The 12,583-nt window shown below is 43.0% G+C and overlaps 2 protein-coding genes across 51 annotated transcripts in view; one reads left to right on the forward strand and one right to left on the reverse strand.

Moving 5' to 3' along the window:
• The window catches only part of LOC310708593 (podocin-like), a 671,219-nt gene that overhangs the window by 322,014 nt on the left and 336,622 nt on the right, over window positions 1-12,583 (reverse strand). The window lies entirely within an intron of this gene.
• CEP350 (centrosomal protein 350) overlaps window positions 1-12,583 on the forward strand; it is a 63,331-nt gene that overhangs the window by 937 nt on the left and 49,811 nt on the right. For 28 of the 50 annotated variants that reach the window (XM_083506899.1, XM_083506932.1, XM_083506901.1 and 25 more), the window contains exons 1-3: window positions 2,839-3,196; window positions 9,449-9,534; window positions 10,924-10,967. In XM_083506899.1, the coding sequence (XP_083363025.1) occupies window positions 9,462-9,534; window positions 10,924-10,967 (117 nt within the window). In that variant the 5' untranslated portion in view covers window positions 2,839-3,196; window positions 9,449-9,461. Of the gene's footprint in view, window positions 1-913; window positions 1,013-2,838; window positions 3,197-9,448; window positions 9,535-10,923; window positions 10,968-12,583 lie in introns of those variants that run through there. The other 22 variants (XM_083506910.1, XM_083506906.1, XM_083506945.1 and 19 more) reach the window with 8 other exon arrangements.

Consider the following 12,583-nt stretch of genomic DNA (forward strand, 5'->3'; position numbering starts at 1 on the left):
GTGATTTTGTATTGGGGTGTATGCTTACAAGTGCCCTTTTTGCATGTGTGCATCACTTCTTTCTCATTTTTAGAAAAGAATCCATTCTGTAATGTAGACTCTGCAGGGGAAATCTTGTGTACTTTGGCTGCAGTTAAACCCTTGGTTGTTTTTGTGAACTGTGGAAATCAATGGGAGGGATTTATGCTTGTGTAGATCAATATTACTAGTAGATAGCAGATTGATTAAATGTGCCTCTGTCTTGTTGGACCCCCCCCCCCCATTTATTTACTTGGGAAATGAGTTTGTGGTTGTTTGAATCAGGACTATAACGGCCTACTGCTAACAGTCATTTAGAATTCTAACTCTAGTTTGAAGTGCACTTCCAGTCCGACATCGGAGGGAAGGTGTGGTTTACGCTTACTGTAGCCTGTGTACTTTGACTTTCATAGCAAATTGGTTTCCTTAACCTCTAAATGGAGTAAGTTGGAACATGCAAGGGGAAGAGGCATGGTTGGGGTAGTCGAATGGTCCGATCAAAGCAAGTATGGGCTCTGCCATTACTAGGCAGAGTGAAGTGGCAGCTTTAGGTGTTCGATTTCAGGCAGGGTAGCAAATTCTTCTTCATATTTTCTAATTTGTTGCATTTTTACTACCAAGGAAGGGGAAAAGTGCCTCCTGCAATTTCTGCCTTAGCTTCAAAAATGACTGTCAGGCTGTTCCCTTTGCAGTACTGTACTTGCTCCAGTTACAACCATGCTTACATGTATGCAAGTCTGACGAATGTCACTGGGTCTTTAGTAATCTCAAGGTGTTGCTTAGGAGTGCAAATATTTCGCAGTCACAATAATTGACTTATAGAAAATGATAGCAGGCTTCTTTACATACAGTCCTCTCTTTCACTGCCAGCGTTTAGATTGCCCAGCTATGATTTACTTGCTCTGTGAACTTGGTAGGAGATCACTGAAACAGCTTTAAAATGCAAGTTCACTTGCTTCTTCCTTTACTTGCCATCTGTGCTTGTTTCCAGCAGGTAAAAGCTTTGTTGCGTTTCTTAAAATGCTAATTATTTTCCCAAAAAAGGTCACGTTAAAAATGGAATATGACTTTCCCACAAAGGACCAGGGTTGTCTTGTGTCTTCTCCTGCTGCAGGCCTGTAGGTTTAATGGGGAAACACTGAATGAAGCAAAATCTGTTGCAAGTGGAGTATCTATTTCTTTTGGTTTTACTCACTAGTAAAGCAAAAGCAAATCTTGAGTGGATTTTTAAAAACTATTTAGAGGGGGTGAAGTGGCAATCACTGTGAGTAGGGAATTATGGTGATCACCCCCAAAGGTACATTTCTGAAAATTACTTATAGAAACTGGCTTCTAGTTTATCAGCATAACTAGTAAATTAAACAAGCCATGCAATGTTCAAAACTGTAATGCTGCCCTATTAATCTTATTTAAAGTAGCCTTTTGCAGGAATTAGAATGGGAGTAACCAGCCTTTGCCAGTGATTTTGTATTGGGGTGTATGCTTACAAGTGCCGTTTTTGCATGTGTGCATCACTTCTTTCTTTATCTGCAGGGGAAATCTTGTGTACTTTGGCTGCAGTTAAACCCTTGGTTGTTTTTGTGAACTGTGGAAATCAATGGGAGGGATTTATGCTTGTGTAGATCAATATTACTAGTAGATAGCAGATTGATTAAATGTGCCTCTGTCTTGTTGGAAACCCCCCCCCCCATTTATTTACTTGGGAAATGAGTTTGTGGTTGTTTGAATCAGGACTATAACGGCCTACTGCTAACAGTCATTTAGAATTCTAACTCTAGTTTGAAGTGCACTTCCAGTCCGACATCGGAGGGAAGGTATGGTTTACGCTTACTGTAGCCTGTGTACTTTGACTTTCATAGCAAATTGGTTTCCTTAACCTCCAAATGGAGGAAGTTGGAACATGCAAGGGGAAGAGGCATAGTTGGGGTAGTCCAAGAATGGTCCGATCAAAGCAAGTATGGGCTGGCTCTGCCATTACTAGGCAGAGTGAAGTGGCAGCGTTAGGGATTTGATTTCAGGCAGGGTAGCAAATTCTTCTTTATATTTTCTAATTTGTTGCATTTTTACTACCAAGGAAGGGGAAAAGTGCCTCCTGCAATTTCTGCCTTGGCTGCAAAAATGGCTTGGCTTTGTATACTGCGCACCTTGATACATGTTTATGTGACGGGTTGTCATTTGGGAGTTTACTGCTTTTAAGAGTCAGCTGACAGCACCGCAAGTGCTACCTTGTTTAGTTCTTTGCCACCTTGATAAATATGTCAGTTACATGGAGAAGACAGTCATTCCTTCCCCTTAAGGAACCAAGTCAGTGGTCTTACTGTGAGGTTCTTGATGCCTACATTTTACTATCACAGGAAGGCAGCTACTAACATTGATACACCAATGTCTCTCGGGAGTTGGACGTGCCTGTTCAATAATAGCACTTGAGATTACTAAAGATCCAGGCTAGTGAGCCTGGATCTTTAGTAATCTCAAGGTGCTGCTCAGAAGTGCAAATACTTTGTTATTTCAGGCAGGTACCTTTTAGCAGCATGGGACCAGGTGCTATTATTGAACAGGCACGTCCAACTCCCGAGAGACTGCGATCTACTCCCAATATAAAAAATGCAGTTTTTTAATTGGAGGGAGGAGGACCGAGGGTGGGTGGAAGGGAGGATTGCACAGAGTTGTTGAGTTGGGGGGGGGGAGGAACGCCCAGAGTTGTTTAGCTTTGAACGTGCCTGCTATAGGCTACCAGCCTCTTCCTTCTCTTCCCAACCGCCTCGCGAAGCCGGCGAAGTGGGCGGAGCCAGCCGCTCAACGTCCGGAGAAGGGCGTGGCGTGGCGGGCCGGAACCGCCGCCATGTTTGGAAGGTCTCTGCCGCTTCCCTCTCTCCCCCCCCCCCCGCTTTCTGACATCTCGCGAGGCTTCCGGAGGTCGGCTCCCGCCCTGCCGCGCGCCTTCGCCGCCGCCGCCGCCGCCGCTCCTCTCCCCCCTCCCCGCTCGTCCCTGTGTGTCAGTTGCTGGCCGGTAATGGCGCCGGGCTGGCGGCGGCGTTGCCGCTGAAGCCGCCTCTGGGCCCGCCGCCGCCGCCGCCCTTCAGCGCCGCCCTGTTCCCGGAGGCTGACGAGATGAACCGGCTACCTCACCCGCCCCGCCGGGAAGCGGGTGGGAAGAACGGAGACGGCGGCAGAGCAGGTGAGGGGAGGAGGCCTCCCGAGGGCTGTCCGGCCCACCGGCCTCCACCCTAGGACTGGCCCGGAGGCCGAAGCGGGGCGCTGGGCTTTATGAAGGGAGGGCGAGCGGGGCGGGGGTCCCTTCCTCGGCCGGGTGCGGTGGCCCCACTGTGGGGTCGGTGGGTGTTTTCTAGTAGCGGGGGGTTCCGCGGGCGAACCTCCCGCGCCCCGCTTCCCCTCTGCTCGCCGCCCTGTTTCTCTCTCTCTGAGGTTCGGCCAGGGCTGTCATTGCTGCTTCCTGGTTTAAAGGGACAAGTTCTCCCTTCGGGTTTCCTGTTGGCTGTTTTCAGAAGCGCTGCCCTTTAATTTCAGGGAGCCCGTCACAGATTGTTGTTACTACTACTACTACTACTACTGTTGTTGTTTGTTAGTTACGTGTCCCGGCCGTTGTGGGGAATTCAGTTGTGGGGAAACCCAGCCAGAGGGGGGGGGATATAAATAGCAAATAATAATAATAATAATAATAATAATAATAATTATTATTATTCAAAGTGCCTGCTGACGAACATGAAATGTTGGGGCTGGGTAGGAGAAGGAATACATGTGGGCTCCGAAGTTTGTGCAGAAGTGATGCCGTTTCTAACTTTGGGATTCGGATTGCAAATTGCCATTTAAGCCACAGGGAGGATGCATAAGGCTGTGTTTGTGTGCGGGCAGGTACCCCAGGCACGCATGTTTGCCTGTGCGCTTTTAAAAAGTAAGATGAGAGAGAAAGAAAAGGCAGGTCTCTGCCACCAAGAAATGTAAATAAGGGCTCAATATAAGCCATGCACTTCTAAGGCTGCAATTGCATGTACACATCAGGCCCATTAGTCTAAAATACTTCTGAGTAAACATGGATTTGGATCTGTTTGGGTGTCCGCTGCATCAGATCAAAAAAACATTGAGTCCAGCACCCATGTCACCCATTTCTCACCAAGTCAACCAGATGCCCCAAGAACCGGACAGAGATTGAAGGCAACAAACTTTCTCTTGCTGTCTAGCAAATGGTAGTCAGCAGTAGCATACTGCTTTCTAAATGCGGAGGTTCCATTTAGCTGTCATGCCAAAAGACCTATATACCTTATGCATTCGTCTAATCTTTTAAAGCTGCCTAGGTCAGTGGCCATCACTGTATACTGTGGCAGTGAATTCCATAGGCCATGTATTGTGCAAAGTACTGCTTTCTCTTATCTGCCCTCAGCTGTCAGTTTCATTGAGTGACTTGAGTTTTAATATTCTAGGAAGTGGAGAAAAAGTTATGTCTCCACACCATTCATAATTTTATAAGCCTCTATCATGCCTCTTAATGGACGGTTATCTGAAACAAAAAAATTGCAAACACTTTTCATAATTTTAGCTGTCCTTTTCTGGACTTTTTCTAATTCTACAGTGTCCTTTTTGAGGTTGAGCATCCAGGAATAGTCCAGATGTGGCTGTGTCTTGAATTCATCCACACTATTACACTGCCAGACTTAAGAAATCGATTGAATGTGACTGCTAGCATTGAATTCATGGTTTTATTTTATGCTGCACACTGACTTTTTTGAGCTTTGCCTCAAGATTGATTTCCTAGTTAGTCACTTTTGGTTCTGACCCCATCATGAATGTCAGCAGTGGGGAAGCTTTTTCAGCCTTAGGACTACATTCTCTAGTGAGTAACCTTCAGGGCAGTGGATAGGGCCAGAGCCCAAAGTGGGCAAGACCAAAGCCACATCTATCCACCCATATCCCATTCACACACATCTGTACACCCACCCACCCTGATTTAGACAAATCTATATAGAGAAGAAGATTCCCTTTCTCAGTGCTCTGCATAGGGACACAGAGAGTTGCTGATGTGGAAAGAGATTGTGCTCTTTCTCCATTGGCTGTTTGCTGCATTTCTGTGATGGGTGCTGAGAAGCAGGCTTCGCTTTTTCAGCATGCAGCACAGAAACACAGTCAGCTGCCAATGGAGGAAGAGAGCGATCTTTTTCCATAAGCAGCAGGATTCTACAGCCACACACCCCTTCCCTGCTTCTCAGCTGCCAAACCTCACTTCCACCCCCCACTCCAAATCTCCCACAACCACAGCAGCTACTCAGCAGCCACAGCTGAGCTGAAGAGGAGAGAAGGAAGCCTAGGAAGAGGGCTAATATACCAGATGGGGAGGCCCTGTGGGTCTCATCTAGCTCATAGGCAGGCTTGGCACCCCTGATGCATGTGAAGTTTGGATTTCTTTGCCCCATTTTGCATCACTTTTTCATTGTTGATCTTTTTAGTGTCTTTTTAGTGGTTTTTAGTGTCTGTTCACCCAGTCTGGATAAATTCTTTTGATACTTGGGATTTCACCATCTGACTAACCTGGTGTCATTTATATAGCTGGATTCCTCACTTCTCATCCCTGACCCCAGATCATTTATGAAAAAAAGTTAGTTAATACTATATCAAAAAACAGATACATGTTTTTGTAGTGTAGCAACACTGGAAAGCACCAGAACCATGATATTTTTGGTTCTATCAATGGAGGCAGTTGATATGTGGTGTGATGGGGTTGCGGGGAGGTAGTTTGAAAAAAATATGTAATTTATGCAAGTTTGACTGGAAGTGACTTTGTCTGTCTTTGAAACTCCATTTTACTGACTCCTATGACACTCTGCTTTCTCACCTATGGTCACTCCAATTTCCACCTCCCAATCTTTCAGATGAATCCCCGCCCCTTTCCTTCTGGCCCCTCACTATTGCTCTGCTTTCTGTTCAGCTGCTCAGGTGCCATCTGAGCCCTGGGAAGTGCATGATGCTAAAAGAGGAACAGAGTGTCACTCTTGAAACTTCCTCCATCAAGTCTATATGCTTATTTCAAAGGGAGAGTGGGAAGATAACCATCCTCGCCACTTCATGACAAAAGGGGCAATGAATGGCAGTGTGTGTGTGTGTGTGTGTGTGTGTGTGTGTGTGTGCTGCACATAGGCAACTCCTGGTTTAATGATTATGTATGCTTAATCATTCTATATTTATGATTCCATAATCTACCAGGAACTGATGCTGACCTGTAAATTCTTGAATCTCCCCACATCCCTATTTATAAAATTGATGTCATTTTGGCTGCTTTGTCCCTCTTATGAGAGGTTTGGATTTTAGTAACAAGTTGCCTTTCCCCAGTCGATCAGGAGTTTCTTATCTGAATTCTTTAGGACCTCTAAAGGTGTATTCCCCTCAAACCCTGTCACTTGTTAAAAGTTAGCACCAATAAAAAATTGTTTCCCAGGAGGCATACCCAATATCTACATTGAAGTTCTTTTGGTGACTCATGAATACCTTTATCCAAGAATTGTTATTGGAATTGATACTGTTATTCTTGTCTGCTGTTCTATGCGTTGTTGTGGCTTTATTGTTTTTATTAGGTTATTGTATTTTCTATTTTTGTTCTAAGCTGCTTTGGAAAAAATTATTGAAGGGTGGTTTAGGAACCCATTCAATAAGAGGGCTCCTCTTTAAGGTGCCCTCCCCCAGACAATTTCTGTGGATTTTGCCGCTTCACTTGCATATTGGCCTTTGCTTTAACTTCCTTCATTGGCTTCATTAAAATCAGTGGAACTTAGTGCTATCCTGTGCATGTTTATTAAAGATAATTCCTGCTGAGTGTCTTGAAGCTTATCCCTTGTGTAGAATTGCAGCTGAGCAGCATAATCATATTTACTTAGAAATAACTTCTACTAAGTTATTTTAAAAAATCAATAAAATACTACAGATGCAACAAAAATCTCACTTTAAGTTTAGGAAGAATACACATGTTCTGAACTACAGAAAGTGAACATGGCGTTATCCTTACGTTTCATAGACAGGTGACGTGAGTTTGAGAGAATTGTTGCTTGCTATGGACAAATTGAGAGTTCAACTGGGGGTGAGTTCCTGGCTCGCAGCTCACATTCTTATTAATGTGACAACCCTATACTGGTTGTCAGCAGTGTAAATGAACAAATACCTATGGCTCTGATAGGAAATAGCTTAGTGTCTGTAAAGCTTCCCTACAGTTAAACTGGTATAACAAATATTAATCTGGACACTGTTCGTTTGTTTTAAAGTATTTATATGCTGCTTTTCATCAGCAAAGATCACAGGATGGCTTATCCATTTTGGAAGGAGTCGTAACTATTTTTTCCCAACAATATTCCTGTTACTGTATAAAACTTTAGGCGTATGCCTTCAATTGTATCTCATTTTGCTTCCTCTTGCCTTATAAATGGACACAAAGCTTCACAGTTACACTTTTCAGCTGACAGAGTTACTCTGTGCCAAACTAAAAGAAGGCACCAAATAGGGCTCTGATTCGGTTCTATGCTCTGCATGGCAGTGGCATCCTAAGGGCACAGAAGTGAAGCGTATGCCTGATTCAGTGTGTTCTCTTCTGCCTTCTATCCCAGTATTGTTGTGGGTATATTCATAGTATTTATGAATACAAGGGAGTGGGTAGCGCTGTAGTCTTAACCACTGAGCCTCTTGGGCTTGCTGGTCAGCTGTTCAAATCCACATGGCGAAGTGAGCTCCTGTTGCCCTGTCCCAGCTTCTGCCAACCTAGCAGTTCGAAAGCACGCCAAAAAGTGCAACTAGATTAATAGGTACCGCAGCGGTGGGAAGGTGAACGGTGTTTCTGTGCGCTCTGGCACTTGTCACGGTGCTCCGTTGTGGCAGAAGCGGTTTAGTCATGATGGCTACATGACCTGGAAAGCTGTCTGTGGGCAAACGCCGGCTCCCTCGGCCTGAAAGCAAGATGAGCGCTGCAATTCCGTAGTCACCTTTGAATGGACATAGCTGCCCAGGGGTCCCTTACCCACCCCCACCCCCAGTATTTAGACAACTGGTGGAGTCACTTTGGCTGGTAGCCACGTAGGTCGTACTCAGCATAGACCCACTGCAAAATGTTTTGAGGTCTTTTCCTTATAATTAAGCAGTATGTGTATACAGTGGTACCTCGGTTTACAAACTTAGTTCCTTCCAGAAGTCCGTTTTTAAACTGAAACCTTACTTAAACTGAGGCACACTTTCCCTAATGAGGACTCTCACTGCCGGTGCCCTTCCACCATTCAGATTCCATTCTTAGACCGAGGTAAAGTTCACAAACCTGGACACTACTTCTGGTTTTGCTGAGTTCGTAAACCGAATCATTCGTAAACAGGACTGTTCTTAAACCAAGGTACCACTGTATATGAAATAAGTTATTCATAGCTTACTTAAGATATTGATTTAATTGGGTCTACTCTGAGTATGACTGTCAGATACCACCCTAGGAGTGGAACTGAGAAGTCCACAGTTAAATCTTACTTAAACAAAAGAAAATTTTAAAAACCCAACTCTTACCATCAGAAAGTTCTTCCTGATGTTTAGCCAGAATCTGCTTTCCTGTAACTTGACGCCAAAGCTTGCAAAGCAGGAGAAAACAAACTTGCTCCATCTGCCATATGACAGCACTTTAGATGTTTGAAGATGACTATCATATGTCTTCTCAGTCTCTTATTCAGGCTAAACATACCCAACTCCTTCAACTGTTCCTCATTAAGCTTGGTTTCCAGGCCCTTGATAATCTTGGTTGCCCTTCTCTGCACACATTCCAGCTTGCCAATATCCTTCTTAAATTGTGGTGCCCAGAACTGGACACAGTAGTTGAGATGTGTTTTGACCAAGGCAGAATAGAGTGGTACTATTACTTCCCTTCATTGGGACATCATATTTCACTTGACGCAGCCTAGGATAGCATTAGCTGTTTTTGCTGCTACATCATACAGTTGACTCATGCTAAACTTGTGGTCTAACAGGACACCAAGATCCTTTTCACATGTACTGCAGGGAAGCCAAGTGTCTCCCATCTTACACTTGTGCAGCTGGTTATTTCTGCCCAAAATGTTGAACCTTGCATTTGTCCCTACTGAAAATCATTTTGTTAGTTTGTGCCCAGTTCTGCAATCTCTTAAGGTCACATTGAATCTCAGTTCTGTCTTCGGCAGCATTAACTACCCCTCCCAGTTTGGTGTCACCTGCAGATTTGATGAGCATCCCCTCAATTCCTTCATCCAAGTTTATGAAGATGTTGAACACCAGTGGGCCTGGGACAGAACCCTGATGCAGCATCCCACTTGTCACTTTTCCCAGGATGATGAAAAAACCATTAGTTGTGCATGGTGTTCACTTTACCCTTTGTATGCACTTGTGATTTTGTTTTATTTGATTTCTTAGTGAATATTTGTTTGTGTTTTAGGTGAATTGACACGATGTGGAGGAACGAGTTGAATGATGTGCCTTTACAAAATCCAAGGTCATTCAGGAGTCGAATCCCCGTCAAAGGTTCAGATTTATTTTGTTGCCTAAGTTTGAAATCAGTTTTGCCAGACTGTCTCTTAAATTTTGGCAGCATGTGCCTGTGTTGTGCAGTTTGCCATGCAAGACATAATGGCTTCTAGATCTGCTTTGAAATACTGTTTCTGGGAAAGTGGTCAGATGATGTTGGCTTTCTTTCTTTACTCCCAGCTTCTGTTAATACACATTCAGGTTGCCACTTTCAAACTTTGCAATAAAAATTGCATTAAAGAGTGTTGAAACCACAATTGTCACAGCTTTTAAGGGAAGCTGCATTTTCTCTGACTAAAAATCCTCTTAAAGCTGTTTGCATATGTCCTACAACTAGTTGAAAATAAGCTGTTCAAAGTAAAGGAATCATAGGTATAAAAAGATAGCAGAAGCAAATTATTTTGACTACCCAATTAAGTCCTTTTTCTTAGCATCTCTCTTACTAAGCTAGTGCTACTGCAGTTTGAGTTTGAAGGACTGCTTCTTCACATGTTATCTAATTTTTGTGCAGTTAGCCTATGTAATTGGTATCACTGCAATAAGTTACAAAAAATATAATCACATAAATTAAAAGGTAAAGGATGAGCTTCTGAATGTTTATCTCTCCCAAAGGGAGAGAATGATAATGTCAAGCAATTATTGATGCAAGCAAAAAATTCCTACTATAACTGAGTTATACGCATTTTAAAATATTATTGAAGCATGCAAAATATTTGCCATTGAAGCAGTGTTCGAAACTCACATTGTTCTAGGCGCATTTTGTGACAGGGAATTTCATTAGCCTGAGCAGTTTCTGAGCTCTGGGCGCAGTACTGTGCCTAAGATGTCAGGTTAAAAAACTGCAGAGTAGAAAGAAAAGAGCCCCCCCCCCCTTCCAGCTACTCTCTGAAGACCGGAGAAGAGGCCCTCTTGAGAATATTAGGGGGGTGGGCAGGGGAAGGACTAGATCTTGTGAAAAATGAACATAATATTTTAGCTGCAGTTCATTCATTTTCAGCTTTGTATTCTTGTTACAGTGGTACCTCGGGTTACATGCGCTTCAGGTTACAGACGCTTCAGGTTACAGACTCCGCTAACCCAGAAATAGTACCTCGGGTTAAGAACTTTGCTTCAGGATGAGAACAGAAATCGTGCTCTGGTGGCACAGTAGCAGGGAGAGGCCCCATAAGCTAAAGTGGAGCTTCAGGTTAAGAATGGACCTCCAGAACGTATTAAGTTCTTAACCCGAGGTACCACTGTATAAAAAAGTGTGCCTAGACATTCCATTGTTGCACCCATAGCCTAGGTTTAAGGTGCCATTTAGCTCCTAGCTTTCATATTTCACTTTCTAGCACTGCATTGAAGCTATCATGAAACTAACAAACTTGCTTTCATTTCTTTGTGCAGTCTTAACCAGAGCACGGGATGCTTTTTCACAGACTAATGCAACAGTAAGTATTATTTTAGCAGTGAAATAGGAAAAGGCCTGTGAAAATAATAGTGTATGCACCAGTTTTCCATAGTCCTAAACATATTAAATGAAAATTGAGAATTTTTGTGTGTGACTTGGAACTGGTAGGTGATTGTGGACGATGCATATTCCCGCCCCCCTTTCAGCAATATAAGCCGCATTTGGATAGTCACATACGTAAGAAGCCAAAGAGGTGAATATGCCTTTTGCCTGCATGCATGGTCCCATTTCTCTTCCATTTGCAGTGCAAGCGATCAAACAAAGAAGTCTGTAGTTAACCGTAGTAGACCAGGATATGAAACCACATTTTGAAATGTGCAGGCAGAAGGTCTGCAATAATCATTATCTGAGCCAGATCACTGTGTTATAGAAAATTTGCCTCGAATCCCAACTTTTGTAAATTACAGGTAACATATACCATGAAATGATAAGCCAAATATAATATCACACACAATACTTTTTTCAGTCAGAACTCACTGGAACTAAGTTCCAGCACCACTCAAGTGGGTGCCATTGCCATTATAAGAGAAGAATGGAGGCGTTCATAGTGAGTTACAGCATCTCTTTTGCTAGAAAAATGGCACTGGCTCATTCATCCGTATGTGGTGGGAATGCCCCATTTTTTTTTTCTTTTGGAAAAATATATATAATGAAGCAGGCCTTATCACAAAACAGGATATCCTTTTGGATCCTAAAATAGCACTATCACCATATTATTCAGAAATTGCTCAACAAATTTCCCACAAAGATCTTATTACTCACCTGACAACTGCTGCACGGCTTATAATATTGCAAAGCATTGAAAGACTCTAAATTCAGACCTGTTTGAGATCTGGATCTCACAACTTTGGGACGTAATGGACAAACTGACAACTCATGGCTGAGTCAAACAAACAAGAAAATCACCACCTTTCAATCATCTTGGCATAGTTTTAGTACCTATGCAACATCAATAGAACATGGCTATATGCCTCCAGGAAGTCATGGCGATTTGTGGAATGACAGTTTTGTTTAAAAACCAAAATGGGTTAAAAGTCAAACGTAATTATATAGACTTATGGTTCATCTGTGAGGTGGAAGTAGTGTGTGTGTGTTTGTGTGTGTGTGTGTGTATTCTCTGTATGAATCACTGTTTATCATTGATATATATTGCAAATAAAGAAAAACACAATGGAAAGAAAGAAAGAGGGCTTTGCATTAGCTGCAGCAGTGTAAACCACTCTTGCAGTCCCTGAAATTGTTTTTAAAAGGTGGACTATTTAGCCTTTCCCCCCTCCTCCAAGTTGAGCAGCCAGATGAACAGGATCCTCTAAGCAATGTGCTGTCCTGTACGTACTTCATCTAGACTAAAGTCTAAAACTACTGTACAAGTTTAATTCCTAGTTCATATATTTCAACATGGGCAAATATTAAAATATATTTGTCTTATTCATCTTTGGAAAATGTCACTTATGTCTTCAATGAAATCTACTTTGAACTCAACCTCATAATCTAACATGGGCTCCACATTAGATGAGACTAATGATTGTACAAAGTTACAAACTGAACTCCATTCTACTTTGATTGGTAGGCATTTCAGCCTTTTATAAATCTATC

This window comes from Podarcis liolepis (genome assembly GCF_965112155.1).
Source record: "Podarcis liolepis genome assembly, chromosome: 6".
NCBI classification, from domain to species: domain Eukaryota; kingdom Metazoa; phylum Chordata; class Lepidosauria; order Squamata; family Lacertidae; genus Podarcis; species Podarcis liolepis.